Source organism: Sycon ciliatum, chromosome 2, assembly GCF_964019385.1.
Source record: "Sycon ciliatum chromosome 2, ocSycCili1.1, whole genome shotgun sequence".
In the NCBI taxonomy this organism is placed as follows: domain Eukaryota; kingdom Metazoa; phylum Porifera; class Calcarea; order Leucosolenida; family Sycettidae; genus Sycon; species Sycon ciliatum.
Window position 1 is genome coordinate 39,420,613 of NC_088644.1, and position 19,736 is coordinate 39,440,348.

Sequence of the window (19,736 nt, forward strand, 5' to 3'; positions counted from 1 at the left end):
AGAAGTTGATCGAAATAAATAACCGGCCTTGAGGTCGACTTTCAGGCGACGACCTGGGTGGAAAACTGAAGCGCAGAAAGGGTGAATTATCCGGCGGATACGGTGCGGAGTCCTCGGAGCCGCGATCGCGATGCGTCACAAGATCGCCAGTCTCCGGGGCCAGTGGATTCGTGAAACGGGCAGGGAAGAGCACGCATGGTCTGACTGCATGACATGTCGACACAGATCAGACTCAGTAGTGACAGTACGCTCGCGGCACACGGTGATGAGAAGTGATTTTTTACGCGTGGTGGTTTGCTTGCTCGCCTCATTTGAAGGTGTCGTGGGAGCGTCACACGCCGTCAGGCGAAAACACCTACAGCCACCATTCTGGCAGTCGTACTGCACGAGGAGGAGGCGAAGTCGATCGTCTAAATCGTGCCTATGGAGTGAAAAATCAAGGAAGCGCAGTGTAGCTTGGAGGATGATGAAAAAAATGTCGACGTTTTGCAGGTTGACGCACTTGCAGATGCGCCCTGAGACACCAGCAGCGATGAAAACTAGAAGGTCAGGCCAAGAAACGACACAGTAGTTATCTATCTACCGTCTCTTGGTTGATTTTTTAGTACAGGTGCTCCTTTGTACATATGCTTGAGTGACGAAGTGAAGCGCACATTTTAATAAGTCGGACCAAGAAGTACTATTAGAGACTGTTGGAGACTGCTAATATGTTTTCAATGTTCCACTATCAAGCCAACTCCAGTCTATATAGGCACGAATGGACCATATCAAGACTGATTTTCTCAACCGTAGACTCAGGAATATTGTCATACTGATGTTTCACAATAACATGGACACCGGAAAGGAAGTAGTAGACCGAAAACCTCCTTACAAATATGTGCTTGGCATGCTGTGCTGCTATTTTATACTCAGTCAATATATTTGTTGCCTACACCAATTGTGGCCCGCGCTACTATTAGAGACTGTGCTCTAATGATTTCAAACAACCCCTCACCCAGGGTTATTATTGGAGACCTGTGCTTTTATTAGAGAAAATACGGTATCCGATGTCGAGGCTGCATGCGAAATTAAAACGCGCACTAAACCGAAATTTATAGACAAACAGTATGGTGGACAGTTAGTTCATATTAGTGTGAACATATTGTGCAGATAACTGGGTTTCAGGCGAGAGCGTACAGATTATTCTTGATTTTCAGTATGTACATGTGTGTGTGTGTGTGTGTGTGTGTGTGTGTGTGTGTGTGTGTGTGTGTGTGTGTGTGTGTGTGTGTATGTGTAATTTGTTTGTGAGTGATGTACTGTGAACGGGGCTGTAAAGTGGTGATGCCGATACTCCTAGCAGCACGGGAAAAATTAGAAATTAGAGTGCAAAATTCTGCACTCTGGGCACTTTTGGCATTGTGTTAAAAAAAGTGGTTAGAACGGCTGCTACGCCCCTGGAGAGTGAGTGAGTGAGAGAGTTCAGAAAGGGTTGTTTGTTGTTTCTGCATGTAGAAGGAGTTTAGCCAAAATTCTAGCCATCTCTTCTTGGCTTTCTGATGGCTTAACTCCTTTCTCATGCAGAAACAACAAACACGCTGAACTCTGACTGGCTGAAGGGCGATTGATTTCAGTCAGGTGTGAATTTCATAGCCAGGATAGGTCCCCCCTGTCTGTCTGTCTCTGCCTCCCCCCCCCCCCCCATCCACTAAACACCCTATGCACCGTAATAAACCTGATCTGACTGCTCACTTACAACGTGTTCCTCCACCGACGCGGCAAAAGCAACTCGGTGATGAGATGGCGGAGACTCGGTGGGTGAGCCGGGTGTGGATAGCGCCTCCTCATCGTTCTCTCCCTCCTCTTCTTCATAATAATCACCATTTGCAGCAGGGCGTCTGGCATGATGAGTCTTGCCGGACGCCGCTGAGGCAGCCGGATGCATGCTGCGGCTGAAGCGCACCGCGTGCTGTACGGTTGACAGGTCATCAGCAGTCAACGCCCCCTCCTCGTCGGACACGTCGGACGAATAGCCGAGCAGCTCCTTCGGGAAGATCTGCTTGTAGCGACTGCTGCCAAAGCGGCCCGGGTCGGACGTACTGAAGAAGGTACTGGCGGATCTGCTGTGGCGCATGCTGGACGTTGACTTGGAGCACTCCGGTGGGTCAATGCGTGATGCCAGCTCCGCCAAGTTCGTGAAGGAATTGTTCACACTCGGCTGGGAGGATTGAGAACGCACACACACGCACGCATGGACACGCGCGCACGCGCGCACACACACACACGCACGCACACACGCACAAAATTACATTCCAACTGATTTGCTGCTATATTGTAGCAGGCGAGTGAAGAACATCAAGATTGACAGGGAGATACTTTGCAAGCAGTAGGTCAACAGCATCATCAGTTGAGTAAATCCAACGCCACAAATCGTACGACCAAATGAGTGTTTCTTAAACCGCAATGAGTACACATGTACTCAATCACCACAAATCATAAAGCTAATAATGCTGATCTTCAACAGCAATAGTAGAACAGCACCAGTGGATGAGGTAATCACCCCTATGACTATTATTCACTGGTTGTGGATGAGGTAATCACCCCTATGACTATTACTCACTGGTTGTGGATGAGGTAATCACCCCTAGGACTATTACTCACTGGTTTAGGCCTCCAGCCAGTTATTGTGGAGTTCCTCTTGGCCAACTGACGAGTGGTGCTGTGACGAGTGGTGCTGTTTCGGGGCAGCTCCTGCCCCTGAGGTAGCAAGGAGTGCAGAGTTCCATCTCGTCTCCATTCCTCCACAACGGAACGACCGTACTCTAGGCCGGTTGTCTGCAGACCAAACAACAGCCAGTATGCAGCAGCAGTACCACCACCAGCAGCAACAGCAGCAGCACGTAGCAATGCACGGGCAACAAACACTGCAACACAGTTTCCTTGATCTGTATCTCTGGGAGCTGGGATACTACATTTTCGAAAAGCACTCAGGATCATCACAACTTGGTGACATCACTACAGCTCGCTGTGTATGTGTCAAGATGGGGAAATCCCGGCCCGAGGCGCACTTTTAAAAGAATACCTCTTATATGCCTGGTGACCCTACCTAAAAACTATACCAAATTGAAGAGGAGACATCACCATCACTCCACCATTATATGCATAAAAAACTTTTGGATCCGCTTGGGTCAAGTGCATACAGACACATACAACCCCCCCCCCCCTCACACACACACACACACACACACACATAATACCTGCACAGAAGCGTGCACCCACCCACACCACATAGTTGAGTCTGTACCCTAATGCATGCACAAACATAGGCTGGCAGAGAAACATAAATCCCAGTGAGGGAAGGCTCGTACCGCAATGTCGTCAAACTGCAAGAAGGATAGAAGACCATACCTGCAAGGTGTAGAGAACCAGACAAGAAATCAATAGAATTAGGGAGAGAGGAGAGAGGAGAGAGGAGAGGATAACAGTCCTGCTGGCACTGCAGCCAGAACGACACACACATTGCTTCAGCCATCATACAAGTTACTCTACATGGACACAGTGATGTTGTTCACAAGGATGTTGATAGTGGCCTGCAGGGCGCATCAACACCATCACTACCACCACCACCATTGTCACCACCATTGTCACCATCACCACCGCCACCATTGTCACCATCACCACCGCCACCATTGTCACCATCACCACCGCCACCATTGTCACCATCATCACCGCCACCATTGTCACCACCACCACCACCATCACCACCACCACCCATTGTCACCACCACCACCACCACCATTGTCACCACCACCATCACCACCACCACCATTGTCACCACCACCACCACCACCACCACCACCACCACCACCACCACCACCACCACCACTGTGGTGTTTGTAACCCCAGACATTGTGAATCACCTGAGGGCCAGACTATTGTCCGTAATGCTAGACCTTTTGGAAGTGTCGAATGACCGCACTTGGCATTCATCCATTCATGCATGCTAGCTATCTCGTGTGTTTGGACTACCTCCATTATCTTCCTTTTAGTGTTGCTCTACTCTGTAATATTCAACCAGTTGCGTACTGGACAAGTGAACTACGGTTGTGCTTTGTTGTTTTGGGTGTTGTGAGTCACGGACTAAAACACTACAACCACCACCACCGTCACCATCACCACCACCACCACCACCAACAACCACCACTGTCACCGTCGCCACCACTACATCACATGGACAAAATCGACCATTGACACGGCCAGCAACTCACTTGTCAATCGGAGGTCGAAGGTAAACGACGTACTCGCTGGTCTTGGCCTGCTCAAGCTGGCGTACACAGGACACGTACGCCAAGCGAGACTGAACCTCGGCCATGTCAGGAATCTACAAACAAACGCAGATGATGAGAATTGACAACAGCAGAAGCAGAGTTAGTGACAACAAAGAAAATAAACTGTGAATAAGAGGTTGTTGCGAATTCGACACACAACTCCCCCAAAGAAAAATAAACGTAACAGTCACGTTGATATCAGTACAAACAGAACGTCACTGAGCCTTTAACACACGTAACCAGCACGCCTCCAACACGTGTAACTCTCCGGAATACCCAGACCACACACCAACACCCAGACCACACAGCTTGAACACACTAAGAAAACCTCACAGGGAGCAAAACGAATCAGTAAGTAGGGATATCAGCGAACGCACTGCGCAGGCGACTGCGCAGGTGATCACGTGCACATCTCACGCGGCCGACAAGCCGTGACCTTCCGCAACCGAAAAAAATCGCTAGTAAGTCAGGATGGAAAAGAAGGACGGAATGGCGAAGAAGTGTCTGAGGAAGAAGACCAGCTAGAGCCGAGCTTCTTCGAAGCTTCCCTCTACGACGCTGGGCGATGGCTACAAAGGTGACTACGAATACATTCATCGCTTATTACACTGCTCTCGACTTCGTCCACAGGTTTTCCGAGGCACTTTCTTCCAGCTCAAAAATGGACGATCGTCAGCTAGATTTCGTAGTACGACGGCTGGTACCTGGCAAGATCTAACCAGGGAAGTCCCCTTTTGAAGACGTCATTGAATTTGCCTGACCATGTGGAGTACACGTGCCAAGATTGGAGGAAATCCACGGAGGTGTTCGCGCGAAAATCTAAATCGAAAGATTACTTGGGCACCATGTACGTACATGTACCACGCGTGGCGCTTTTGAAGTTTCGAATGACAGTGACTTGTTCTCGCATCGAGGACCTGTGCCCAAGTAGTTTCTGGTCATGGCTGTCTAGACAAGGGAGTAGGGGCCCAAGTCTTGGAAACTTGCTTGGCATGGCTAGCAACAAGTAAGTTTCAGACGTAACCAAAGGTCACCAGGTGGCCTGTTCGCAAGGAAGTACGAGTACTGTTCTTTGGTGCAAACATAGCTCCATCCAGCTACGAACGTCTTCTTCCTTTGTCATGTCTTTGCTTGAGAGCGTTTACCAGTCATAGGCGCCGAAGAATATTAGCTCCTGATGTCTCCTTTCCTGAATGAATCGAGGTCAAGCAAACCAACAAACAGGCTTCCTGTCGAGTGTCGATTTTATTGTTTACTCCTGGTCGGCCTGCGCTGTGCCTGACCCAAGACATGATTTCAGCGATCGCCATTTTTTCTTGTCGGCCGTGCGCCTCATAGATTTTTGTATGACGTAAGACATGCGCGAACACGCTGCGCAGTGCGTTCGCCGATATCCCTACAGTAAGGTGTTTTCAGCGTGGCTAGCATCAGTGACAGACAGTGTCACATAGAGGATCACATACTTTGTGAACTACCAGTGGCGTGCAGCTCAGCAGCAGCAGCAGCAGCAGCAGCAGTACAGTACTTATTTTGTACAGCACACAGCATAGGCACACAGCATAGGCACACAGCATAGGCACACAGCATAGGCACACAGCATAGGCACACAGCATAGGCACACGGTAGAGGAGGAGCCGCTCGGCTGATGATCGTTCTGTCGTGAAACTTGGAAGTTAGGAGTACAACTGCTCATCCCCCTGCCCTGTACCCTGTAGCATCTACCCCGTTACTTATTCTGCTAAATACGAGCGTAGGGACGTCGCTACAGAGTGTACACAATGTTGCTTATTCTACTAAATAGGGATGTCGCTACAGAGTACAGACCGATGATGGTCTTCGTCCAGAGAGCACTGAATTGACTTACTTTCACTGGTGGTGACCATGGCCACAGCTTTTTCCAGAGAAGATACCATCCAGAAAGAGTGTCACCGTAGTTTGTGAGGTTCTTCTCGTCCTTGGAGCCCACATCGATGGCGATCACTGTCTCTGCTCCCAGCGCACGCATGACATCGGCTACACAAACCCGTTATAACACGCACACGCACACACACACGCACACACACATACACACACATACACACACACACACACACAAACACACACGGAGTTACTGAATAGGCACACGTTGAATGAATCATATCTCAAAACGAGACTCGAACCCACAATGCATGTTTATCACAATACCCCATTTTTGGGGACAGGGCACCCCCTGTCCCAGAACCCACTTAATACTTCCTAGTTCCTACTCATGGTTAACAAGAAGAGTTATGACAAATAGCCTCTTCACAGACGAAAGATGAAGAACGGTCGGGAAAGAACGACTACTTACTAGGCAGGTTGTTAGTGTACCCGCCGTCAACAAGAAGATGTCCGTCAACCGGATCACACATGGGAGGGTAGTAACCAGTCAATGTCATGCTTGCTCGCACATAACGCCAAAGACTGCCTGAAAATACAAACAATGAAAGGGTACATGACACAAACCAGTTCAGACAGGAGCAGTCCAGGCAGCAGCAGGCCACCAAACAGAAACAGAACCCAACAACAATCACTGGTATTATTGCAAAGAACTTCCCAGGAGACAAAAAGCTAAATACTGCAAGAAAAGAACAAATCTCGAACTCTTCACCGCCATCATCAATACGCACGAACTCAAGAAATTCGTCGAAGAGAATGCACGAAGCTGGTTCGTGAAAACATTTCTTGAGTCCTTGAGTATTGAAAATAGTGGTGACGAGTGTGAGATATGTTGTTCTCTAGCAGTAATTATTGCAAATGGTAACACATAGAAGAGGTAACAACATATAATACGGGGAAAAAACATTCCACGAAAGATTGAAAGAATGGTGCGACAACATCAGGAATAAGCACCCGCAGTAAGTGAGTGCATGCATTAAGATTTAAGAACACATGGGATTGGGAAGAGCGGTTGGGTTGTGCCTTACCAGAGTGATGCGTCTTCATGCTCTGCTCCGAGATGTCTGTCGTCACAGCAAAGTACGGTAACCAGAGATCCTGAACATACACAAACAAGAACACACATATGCGCTCGTTGTGAACATGAAGAAAATAACAAAATCTGTCTGAAGATTTCCTAGTTGTGGGGCTTCAAAATCCAGTCATACCCTTACTGAGCAGGAAATGGAAAAGATAGTAGGGGTATTTGTACACATTGGATCGGGAGGGGTGCAGTGTCATATTCTCCTCTGACAGCAGTAATACATGTATAATCTTCATAGCTCCACCAGCAACCGCACATAAGTTAAGCTGATCCTAAAACACCTGTTGAACGGCAAATGGGTGGCCCCAGGCCGGAGTACTGCAATCGACCACACACCTCACAACGGCCAGCTCCTCTCTACATGCACAGTGAACACACACACACACACACAAACACACAAACACACACACACACACACACACACACACACACACACACACACACGTACGCACACACACACACACGTACGCACACACACACGCGCGCACGTGCACACTATCTTACCTCAATCTGCTTCTCCTTCAATAGCCACTTGATCGAGTTATTGATACTCTTGCCTGAGTGAACGCATGACCAAAGGGGAAAAGAACAAGATCAACGAGAGGATCAAGGAAGGAGAAAAAGAACAAGATCAATGATCAACACTCAAATTATGCACAGGTACAGACTGGGCATTGTCTTGCAAAGTGGACGACAATGGGACAAGAATATAAAAACACTGCAGGCAATCAACTACACGATACAAGATACACATATGCATACAGTCATGTATAGAGATTATGTGATTACATCATCAGTGGAGATGCTTCGTAGAAGTCGTGGACTCGCGGCACTTGCTCTGGCGACTCACGATCACGCTGCATACTTAGCGAGCACTCGAAAAAAAACTAATATCTGCTGACTCGCGCTCGTACACTTGTGTCCATTTGAAAATCCCGGTGAAATCACTCGCATAACCGCCATACTCTTACATTGAAAACGGATTCATGAAGGAGTCTTGAACCTCGAGGACCCATGTATGTGTATATGTCAGTGGTATTCCATCAATGGCTTTACTGTTTGTAAATCCAGGCACAAAGGCACGTTTCCCTTTGCTCTTATTGGCAGAGTCCATAAACAAGAGTATGCAACTGTGATCTCTTTTCTATGGGCCAGATGCGCGGCACGCTGCCTTCATTACATCATTCAGCTGCAGTCCGCGCACTGCGGAAAATCAAACACCGCACTTTCCTCTGGTTTGAAATGAACTTTCGTACGGAACTGGAGTTCACGCGCCAGAATTTAGAAATCGCGTAGGTACTGGAACGAATCGAGCAAAAACAGATGGGCTCGTGCGAGAAATTGTGAGTTTGAATGCATGCTTCAGAGCGTGATGAAGACAAGTTACGTAATGAAGGCAGCGCGCCGCGCACTGACCCATAACCACAGTTGCATACTCTTGTTTATGCACTCTTTTTATTGGGCATAGTGGCTTCAGCTGGCTTGCCTGAGGGTGTACCCAAGGAAAGCCGTTTTCAGCATCAACATTTTTAAAAGTCTCCGGCAAGCAAAGCACTGCAGCTGAATGCAAACAAAGACGTGATGGCAGATGTGCCTTACCTGACAGTAGAGACATGGTCGGCCAAGTGATATCCACCACCTTTCTCCACAGGACCCCAAAGTCCTACACAGCACAGTAGCAGGCACAGTAGCAGTGACGTTACTCAACTGTATTCGACAGCATGCTGTAAACTAGAATTAACCTGGCATGTCCTACGCCATGCTCAACAAGTCCAACTTCATTGATGTGAAAGTGCGAATATTCTCAATTTAGGCACTTGCTCGCTGACAGCACATACGCTTGTTAGCACTGCATACATAGAAGATGATAAGGAAAACTCCTGGAAAAGTTCAATGCCTGAATGCAACATGGGATAAACATTTCAATTTTACTTCAAGATGGCAGAGAGTAGTGGAACTCACCAAGGCCCACTCTCTAGAGCGTGACCAGAGTGCATCGGCGTTCCTCTCTTCACAGTACACAGCGCCCATCAGAGAGCCTATGCTTGTGCCGCCAACCATGTCAAACGGCACACCTTTAAACACAAAAACACAGGTGTGCGTACGCAAGCACACATAAACACATAGTGTCGGTCACAGAAGAAGCTCCAACAGAGATAGGATTGTTATGTGTACTGTGTGCGCCAACTGCACCTAGAGTACTATCGGGGAGGGGGCGGGGGCAAAGAATGGTGCGCTGAAGAGAGGAGAGAGAGAGAGAGAGAGAGAGAGAGAGAGAGAGAGAGAGAGAGAGAGAGAGAGAGTCACAGCAAGACTCACCCGCCTCTTCTAAGGCCTTCATCACACCAGGTTGAGCACATCCTCTGCATTGCAAATGACACGACAAAGCAGAAGAAATTCAACAGCAATACCAGTACCGTTACACAGCCCTGAGTATTTACTTTTTACATAATCAAACGTACAAAGTTATCACAATGCCATGTGCACTGTATGGTATTTTCAACTTTTGAACAGGCAAGGGCACTCCACACAGAATTCCCACAGCACACAGAGGATTTTAAACTCCACTGCAGCATACTGTACAGGCAGAGCATTTCGTCGGTCAATAATTTCGTCCAACTCCTAAGAAAGGGATTTCGTCCGGTTGAAAATTTAGTCCATGGACTATAACAGTGTATTGAAACGCTGGACAAATTGACATTTGTCCGGCATTTAATTTAGTCCCAAAGCTCCTTGGACGAAAAAGACGAAATTAAATTCCAGACGAATATTTCTGCTTGTACAGTATTCTTTAGTATTTTACACTTGAAAACATCTCCGTTGTATTTACTCCACAACAGACTCTCAAGCAACAGTTTAGTCCGTGCAGCTGAGAGCTTGTTGTGGAGTTAGTGCGATGGAAACATTTTCAAGAATACAGTGGATTGCCCGCTGGCTCATACCCCACTTCCTGGTGTTGTGCCGCTGAACAAACTGACGGCTTCAGTCCTGATTTCGCTGAAGTGTAACCGGAACTGCTTTGCTCATGGCCGGCCAGAGGACAGCGTCACATGACCCAAGCACAGATGCCGGGTCTTCCCCAGAAGTACCTACACAGAACAGCTCGGGTGCCTTCGGAGCCTTTGGCAACAGTGACAGATCATCATCAACATTGGGAAAGTGATGCAAGCAGTACAGTGCTTCAGCACATAAGGATAGGACACTACAGAAAATCATAAAAAATGTTATTTCGAGCCTGCCTGTGAGTGTGTCGCTATATCCAAGCTTCACTACATCGTGAGTGACGAGAGTAACAAATGCTATAATATTACTATAGTACTCGTGACAGCAGCAGAGTACAGTCAACTTCGCTTATAATGACACTCGGCGGGGCATCAGAAAGGGTGTCCTTATACCCGAAGTCTCATTATATGTGTTACAGTTAGACGGGACTTTGCTCTGGGCATGAAAATTCTGTCGTTATTCGCGAATTGTCGTTATATCCGCAGTCATTATTAGCGAAGTTGACTGTACGCCAATATTTCTTTTCGCCGATAGGGAACCAGTGAGGAGAGGCATTGACCATGTAGACACGGCCTGACGCTAAAAAGAATCTATCACGGAAATATACAACACACAAGAGACAGACACACAGCAGTGGTTGTGACACTCGACTTACCGAGCTCCACCACCACCGAGCACCAAGGCAATGGATGTTCCCGTAAGACGACGCGCAAGACGAGCAAAGTCACTTTTCCTGAAACACAACAAACATAACCAGACGTCCAGAACTAGACCAGACTCCTCCACCAATGTCAGCACAAAAATGTTGCCGTATTCACATTGATTGTAAATTGAAGTGCATACACATAGGTATACATGTGCGCGTGTGTGTGTGTGTGTGTGTGTGTGTGTGTGTGTGTGTGTTTGGGCGGAGAAAGATCCAGTGCATAAACATACTTAGAAAATACTTGCAAGGACGCCAAGCTCAAATACATGCATCATCATCATCATCATCAGACAGACAGACAGACACATAGACCCCACACACACAGACACATAGACCCCACACACACAGACACATAGACCCCCCACACACAGACACATAGACCCCACACACACAGACACATAGACCCCACACACACAGACACACACACACACACATGTGCATTATAACCAGACAGACAGATACACACATACCTGTCATGGGAGGCCATCTGCGCGTATTTCTCACGCTCCTTTTCCTATGGCCACAACATCACATGTTCATACAGTTTTAAAATAAACTACTGTGAAATGTAGGCAGCAACGCAAGGAAGACGTGAAGAACATAGAAAAACTACTACAAAAAAGTAAAGTAAAGTTCGCACACCCCGTTACCACCGGCTTACAATTGTATTGAGAAACACAACCAGCTTGCTAGAGTGTGGCTGAAATCATGTGTTTCCCCACAGTACCATCCAAATACTAGCTCAATGGCGTACGTAGTGAGAACACGGATCTAAAATGAAAAACTCAATTCGGTACGTAGTGTGATTACAGTCTTACCGTCATGATGCCCTCTTCAAACACACTGTCTGGACATCGTATCTACAAACACACAGCACAGAGAGAACCACACAAAGAAAGAAGCACACAAACAGAACACAAATCGACCAGTGCCATCACCACACACATATGCACACAAATATACTTGGAGTACGCAAATCCGTAGATCCCCGAGCTGCAGAGAGTGCTCTATGTCAAAAACAGACCTTAGAACATAGCAGACTCAGCGGAGGACGTTCAGGTTGGTTGTAGCTCTGAGTTTCATGCTGCTAGGCAATCATCAGACAACTGATACTGGGGTTCTACCTAGCAGTACCCTTACAAACACACAGAGTCACGGGCGTAAACAAATCTACAGCTAGGTGCAGGTGGGCGCTAAGTCTGGTGGCGTAAGGTATTGGGAGAAAGCTAGCGCGGGCCAAGGCGCTAGGAGAGACAACAGGCAGGTGGAAGTGTCAGGAGGATGGCGGGCAACAGACGGGTGTGTGCACTAAAGCCTAAAGGCGCTGAGGAGGCAGTGTACAGCAGATGGGTGGAGTACACATAATTATGTAAACGTGACGGATATATGGACGCAAGGGTACGGGAAGTCACAGCTGAAAAGTGTCCAATCCTTCTTTACATGCGTACATACAGTTCTGCACCATGAAGTGTTGAGCACACTCTCAAGCTGCCAAAACTCACGTCAAGTGTGTTGACGATAGTTAACATACTGGCAAAAAGCAGGTCTTCTTTTGACAAACAAGCACGGCGAAAGAGAGAGAGAGAGAGAGAGAGAGAGAGAGAGGGAGAGGGAGAGAGAGAGAGAGAGAGAGAGAGAGAGAGAGAGAGGCGAGAGAGAGAGAGAGAGAGAGAGAGAGAGAGAGAGAGAGAGAGAGAGAGAGAGAGAGAGAGAGAGAGAGAGAGAGAGAGAGAGAGAGAGGGAGAGGGAGAGGGAGAGGGAGAGGGAGAGGGAGAGAGAGAGAGAGAGAGAGAGAGAGAGAGAGAGAGAGAGAGAGAGAGAGAGAGAGAGAGAGAGAGAGAGAGAGAGAGAGAGAGAGAGAGAGAGAGAGAGAGAGAGAGAGAGAGAGAGAGAGAGAGAGAGAGAGAGAGAGAGAGAGAGAGAGAGAGAGAGAGAGAGAGAGAGAGCAAACCTACAAACCTAAAGTAAACTTACATGATGGTGAGCAGAGCACCAGCCACGATTGACCAACCACTCAACCGTGTTTTCCGGTGCCACTGTGTTCGGACGGTGAAGCAGAACTAGCTCCTTCTGTGCACGCACCGACATCTTATCCAGCTCAGCTTCCAGCTACACAACAAGGGAGTACAGAAATCCACATTACACCATCAACACCAGGCGATGACAACATGTCTGCCAGCTACACAGCAATGGAGTACGACAATGTACACTACACTATCAACACCAGGCGATGACAACATGTCTGCTAGCTACAGAGCAATGGAGTACGACAATGCACATTACACCATCAACACCAGGCGATGACAAAATGTCTGCCAGCTACACAGCAATGGAGTACGACAATGCACACTACACGATCAACACTAGGTTCACACCAGGCGGTTACAAAAATTCTGAAATACGTTACAGCTTTGATTTTCTGAGCACACCGCACCAGGAGAAATACTTGTAACTGGAGCTAGGAGCACTGGAAGTGACAGCAAGTTGTAAACATCCTGTTACCACAGTTCAAACACTGGTGAGGAGTTGCAGTATGTGTCAGAGTTGGAGAGCCCACACAGGGCAAAAGTGAATGTGCCTACTGACCTCTCCCACGCCAGGGTCCTCTTCACTTCCAAGACCGACAATGAGAATGCAGTCAGCCTAGCACAGAAAGAACACATGCACACACACACACACACACACACACACACACACACACACACACACACACACACACACACACACACACACACACGGATAAAATACGAGTTAGCTGCGGTCTGGCTTGCAGACTCCAAATAAGACAAAACAGCAGACTACCCATTCTACATACGGCTTATGCGTTTAGCAGACTAAGTGGAGGATGTTCAGGTTGGTTGCAACTCTAAGTGTTCATGCCACTAGGCAATCATCAGACAACTGATACTGGGGTTCTACCTAGCAGTACGCTTATAAACATATAGGGCCACAGGCATAAACAAATTTAGCGCTAGGTGCAGGTGGGTGCTATGGGTTACGCAAATGTAGCGCTAAGTCAGCGCAGGTGGTTGCTATGGGTTATGAGTATCTAGCGCTAGGTGAAGCTGGGCGCTATGGGTTATGCGTAGAGGGGTGAAGAAAGCCTCACCTGTCGTATGCAGCGCTGTGTCCACATGGACATGATCTTGTCTGTCTGATACAGGACAATACGGTGTACGTCCTCTTGCTGACTCAGCCAGCTGAGTAGCCGGTACTCGTGTACTCTGCAACACAGTATTGTACACACACACACACACACACACACACACACACACACACACACACACACACACACACACGCACAGCAAGAGAAATGGCCATTGAGTATCGGCAATCAGACAATCTCAGCCGCAGCAACAATTTCTCATTAGGGAGGTTTCGCTCTACGTAATTACATATAAAAATCCGTATATTGTTCGCGCCGGGGAGCGAGGGCAACTTTCAAAAGTAAAACTCTCTACGGATTTCCGTAGGAAAGCTGTTTCCTACGTTGGGTCCTCCGTAGGACATTTTGAAATATTTTTCGCACTTTCCAGATTTATCCCGCAATGTTCAAGCCGCGTGAAACACAAGGCACACACCACGTGGAAAACAAAATGGAAAATGCGGTTTCGGTTCGTGTTGCATGCGGTGGACGCATGCAGCCAACGCGTCTCCAAAGCAACAAGGCATGCTTAGCAGTCGTGGAGAAATCATGTAGAGCGAAATTCAACAGCGGTGCTTTTACGTATGAAAATTACGTGCAGTTCCTACGTTATTTTCATACGTAATTACGTAGAGCGAAACCTCCCTATTATCGTTCATTGTTCAACACCACTGAAAGCAGCTGGCACCAACATCTAATCATAGCCACAGCATACCAATACATACCACCACCACCACCTCACCTCCCCCCCCCCCCCCACACACACACACCACCGGCAGGCTTTGCAAGCTTTGCTGGATGATCTGTTGTCCCGTGGTACAATCAGCGAGTCCATTAGTCCCTGGGCGTCACCCTTAGTTCTCGTTCCAAAGAAGGACGGCGGGTCTCTCCGATTGCGTATCGACTACAACAAGTTGAACAGTGTTACAGAGCCAGGTGTGTATCCCATCCCAAGAGTTGATGACATGTTAGACTTACTGTCCCGGCTGTTTATGGTTCACTTTCCTGGCTTTAGCATCAGGTTATTGGCAGATCGCTATGGACGAGGAAGATAAGGCAAAGACTACCTTTAACAACACCGCTGGGTTTGTTCGAGTTCTCGGTTATGCCAATGGGATGAAGAAATGGTCCGGCAACGTTCCAGCGTGTTATGGAATCTGTGCTTTATGGCTTATGTAATGTGCTTAAGCAGCCATTCTGTCAAGTATTCTTCAACGATGCACTGAATGCCAGCGCTACCTTGACTGGACAGCTCCAGATCCTCAAGTCTGTATTCGGCCGCATTCGGACTGCTGGACTGAAGTTTAAATTGAAGAAATGTTCTTTCTTCCAACGGATGGTGCTCTTCCCTGGCCATCAAATTTCGGCTGACGGCTTGGCTCCGAATCCTGTCAAAGCGGAGGCTATTGAGCAGTGGGATGTACCTAAGTCTGTGCGTGTGTTTCTGGGACACGCCGCGTATTGCCGTCGCTTCATCCATGGCTTTGCTCAGCGCTCCACTTCGATGACTGTTATATCAGGCAAGAACGCAAGCTTTACGAGGACTGAGAGTTGTGATGCGGCGTTCACTTCTCCGAAACGTTCACTGACAACAGCCCCAGTGTTGGTGTATCCTGACTCTTCTGTTTCGCCTGGCGGCTTTATTTTATACTGTAAACCCTCTAATTTTAGCGACACATTAACCTTAGCGAATTTAGCGAATCAGTCAAATTCGCTAAAGTTAGGGGTCGCGAATCTTTTTGTGTTTGTTTTTGTTTTCAGTGAACGGTACCATCACATACATGTAGATGTGCACTGCACTGCATACCTGTCTGTGTTACTGTGTAGCAACTCAGTTACTACCTTTCTTCTGAGCTTTTTTTTCCTTTTTTCACTAGTACACATACTGTAGAATATACAGTTGTCTAAAGTCCCTAGGTTTTTTTTACCACCCTAGGTCACAATTTGATGTGTAACAATGCAGCACAAATCTGTACTGATGTGTTGCCAGAAAATCGCGCTGTTTCTCTACCCTGGCTATGCTCTATACTCTCAACATCTTTTTCCTCTTATAATCACGCTGATTTTGTCATCCCTTTTCCTCGCGCTATTGAAATGTACCTCCATCACCTTTGCCCCCTTCTCCCCTTCTCCGTATATATATTCTAGTGAGTGTTAGTCTTGGTCATATGCTGTCTGATGAAGTGTTCTGACACGAAACTCGGAGTAACAGCGGAATGAGACTTGTTTGATTCATTGCTGTGTAATATTTGTACCGTAGAATATATATACTAGCACTCCGTTTGCTCACATTACCCAAAGCACTGTCTACCCTGATCGCTAAAACGTCGACAATTCGAAATCGCTAAATATATTGGTCGCTAAAATTAGGGGGTTTACGGTACCGATGCAAGCAAGGTGACCATTGGAGCTGTCCTCAGTCAAATTCAAGATGGCGATGAACGCCCCATTGCCTGTGGCAGCCGGGTATTGACGAAGGCAGGGAAGAATTACGATGCGTCACACGCATATATTAAAACAATCAATATAATTATTTTACATGGCCTAAGGCTCATTTACAGATGCAATTCAAACATCTTTCCAGTGAGAATACCCGCGTCAATACGTACGTATCTAAGGCAGCTGAGCCAAGCCTCTCCTCCACAATGTTGCTAGTGAGACGCAGCACAGGACCTGAACACACACACACACACACACACACACACACGTACACACACACACACACCACAAATCAACAGAAACATGCAATCAGCCAGCGCGATACACATGACAGTCAATCACACGGATTGTAGTGATCAAAAAGGACACATCACTCCACCTTATACCCAAAAAGTACGGAGAAGGCAGTACCAGGAAAGTTGAGGAAACCCATGCAAACATCACGATATACTTTGCCACTTACCGATGTACTTGAGCGCTCGGCAAAGTTCAGTGGTGAAGTTGGAGAGTGGCACGTCTTTGGATGCCGGGATAACAGCAATGTTAGCCAGATTAGTGGACTGCACGGGGCCCTTGCCCTTCCGATAGGACACTGTAGTCGAGTAAGATGCATACGCATGTACCCATGTATGCACACACATACACAGACACATAGACACACACAGGGACACACACACAGGGACACACACAGGGACACACACACACACAGGGACACAGGGACACACACACACACACACACAAAGGGACACGCAAACACAGACGCACGCGTGCATGCACAGCCATCTTAGCACAACAAGAGGATGCTATACACAAGACAACGTGGGCCGCATATATCATATCCCATCTCACTTCACGGCCTCCACTGACGCTATGCCATGAGAAGGTGAAACAAATAAATTAAAAAAAGCATAGAGGAATGCCACAAGGGACTGGAATAGTCAGCACAAGTGAACAATAAAGTGAAATTTTCAATGATAATCTTGCAAACACTCAGCATAATTAGTAGCCTAGTTCAGTTATGTGCATGCTTGCTCAGCAAAAGTAGACAGTAGTGTCTGAAAATTGAGTATCCTGCATACGTCGCATGTCGTCCCAGAGAAGTAATACGAAGGTGCTCGTGTTAAGCACTCTGACTCTGACTGGTCTTCCAGCTACATGTACAGCATAATGATCTGCAAGTCACTTACCACCACCACTGCGTCGGTATGAGCCGATAACACGCTGTCCCAACCAGTGAATCAACACACTCACCACCTGTAACAACATACCAGTAGAAGCAGTACAGAAAGAACACACGTTTCTGGTGTGTCACATGACAGTTGGCACGGAAACAGCGAATCTCAGCGCACACTGTCAGCAGGCCAGGACGGAATATAATTGAGAAGTGACTTGGAGCAATTGTGATGTATATGATGTACAAATATGAGTGTGTCAGCCAATGGCACAAACCCAGTGGTAGAGGTAGGAGATACACAGTGACAAGAAGAAGTATAGATGGCTAGCAACCAACTCCAAAGCAAGTAACTTTACAAGCCAGAAGAAAAGTGACCTACCTGGGGGTATTGCCGCTTGATGTAGTTCAGCAGTCCACGAGGAATTACAGCTATCTCTGTATCTCTATGGGAGAGATGCACATGCATACATGCAAACACATACACATAATATGAGCACAAACGAGTACACATACTCGTACACACGCGCGTACACACACACACACACGCACACACACATTAAGTTTATAGCAAGCAGCGGCCTTGTGCAAAGCCACAGCACCACACTACCCCATACAGCCATCAAGCATGGTCAAAACATCCATATCCACACAGCAATCTCTTCGCATACACACACATCAGACATAGTGCCCAGCAATTACTAGTACATCACTTACAACCCTATACAAACTATTGCGGCTATGTTAGTTTCGGGGATCTCTGCTGGAAGGTAAGGCAATGAAGTCCATACCTGACAGCGTGGACCGTTGTTCCATACTCAGCACCAGTTAGTACCTCCGCCTGTTACAACACGGTCACATATTCACACAAACGTAAGCACATACATGCACACACACGCAAGCACACACACACACACATACACACACACACATACACACACACACACACACACACACACACACACACACGTGCACACACACACACACACACACACACACACACACGCACAGTCATTGATGAGCCTAGCTGTGATACACTGGCGCCGGAAGTTGTAGTCAACAGCAAGCAGGGTGAGCAGTGTAGATCTTTGCTACTGCCATGGTATGTCACTCTGAGTGAACAGAAGATTGAAGAACAGGTAGCTGTCCAGAGTTTGAAGACTACCGTGGTATGATGTACATGTATGTCCTTGAGGATTAGCAAGCTTAGCAAGTGACGTCAGCAAACAGGCCGACAGGAACTGAACAACAGAGATAGTACCAGACAAGACAATGTAGCAACAGCTGGATCATAGCCTGTACTGACTGCGGCTATCGATTCAATGTCCATGCTCGAGGTCATTGAGATCAGGTGATAGACACGTGGTGATAGACATGAGGTGGATGGCGTGAGTACTTACCACACCAACAGTGTCACCACGCCCATACTCTCCTACCAACTCTTTGTGATCAGCTTTGTGCTTGACAACGGATCTCAGACGACCGGTCAGAACGATGTACAGACTGTCTGCTACATCACCTTGTCTACAAACACACACATAACAAACACACGCGCACGGACGCAAGCACCCACCCACACACATACACGCGTGCACGCATGCGCACACACATATCAAAAAGGACACAAGGGCTTCTCTCAAGTCGGACTGGGCACTCCTCCACTTTAGGCCAGTGCCCCCCGCCCCCGCCCCTCCCCCATAACACCCAGACCCCTCCATACACATAAACAACCATCCACATACACATCCATCCACATACACAACCATCCACATACACACGCAAATACTCACAGTCAAACCCACCCACACACACATGTGCATACACAACCATGCATACAGCTGTATGGACAGTCAGACTACATACCTATAGACAGCACGTCCAGCCTCCACCAACTCCCAATCCAGGGCGTAGTCCATCTGACGGAGGAAGGGTGACATCTCCTTCAGCAGATCTGATGCTATGCT

General features: G+C 47.6%; 1 protein-coding gene across 1 annotated transcript in view; it reads right to left on the reverse strand.

Annotated features, from left to right (window-relative positions):
• The window catches only part of LOC135810043 (patatin-like phospholipase domain-containing protein 7), a 40,704-nt gene that overhangs the window by 2,014 nt on the left and 18,954 nt on the right, over positions 1–19,736 (reverse strand). The window contains exons 19-42 of the mRNA XM_065323509.1: positions 19,636–19,736; positions 19,173–19,296; positions 18,564–18,613; positions 18,155–18,218; positions 17,789–17,855; positions 17,065–17,193; positions 16,772–16,835; positions 14,127–14,241; positions 13,604–13,660; positions 12,992–13,126; positions 11,836–11,877; positions 11,488–11,531; positions 10,967–11,044; positions 9,628–9,671; positions 9,271–9,383; positions 8,908–8,971; positions 7,813–7,865; positions 7,253–7,322; positions 6,637–6,753; positions 6,172–6,320; positions 4,248–4,360; positions 3,348–3,387; positions 2,641–2,814; positions 1,736–2,197 (exon numbers count right to left, since the gene is read on the reverse strand). The exon at positions 19,636–19,736 is cut by the window's right edge and continues 31 nt beyond it. Coding sequence (XP_065179581.1) covers positions 1,736–2,197; positions 2,641–2,814; positions 3,348–3,387; positions 4,248–4,360; positions 6,172–6,320; positions 6,637–6,753; positions 7,253–7,322; positions 7,813–7,865; positions 8,908–8,971; positions 9,271–9,383; positions 9,628–9,671; positions 10,967–11,044; positions 11,488–11,531; positions 11,836–11,877; positions 12,992–13,126; positions 13,604–13,660; positions 14,127–14,241; positions 16,772–16,835; positions 17,065–17,193; positions 17,789–17,855; positions 18,155–18,218; positions 18,564–18,613; positions 19,173–19,296; positions 19,636–19,736 — 2,469 coding nt within the window. The remainder of the gene's footprint in view (positions 1–1,735; positions 2,198–2,640; positions 2,815–3,347; positions 3,388–4,247; positions 4,361–6,171; positions 6,321–6,636; positions 6,754–7,252; positions 7,323–7,812; positions 7,866–8,907; positions 8,972–9,270; positions 9,384–9,627; positions 9,672–10,966; positions 11,045–11,487; positions 11,532–11,835; positions 11,878–12,991; positions 13,127–13,603; positions 13,661–14,126; positions 14,242–16,771; positions 16,836–17,064; positions 17,194–17,788; positions 17,856–18,154; positions 18,219–18,563; positions 18,614–19,172; positions 19,297–19,635) is intronic.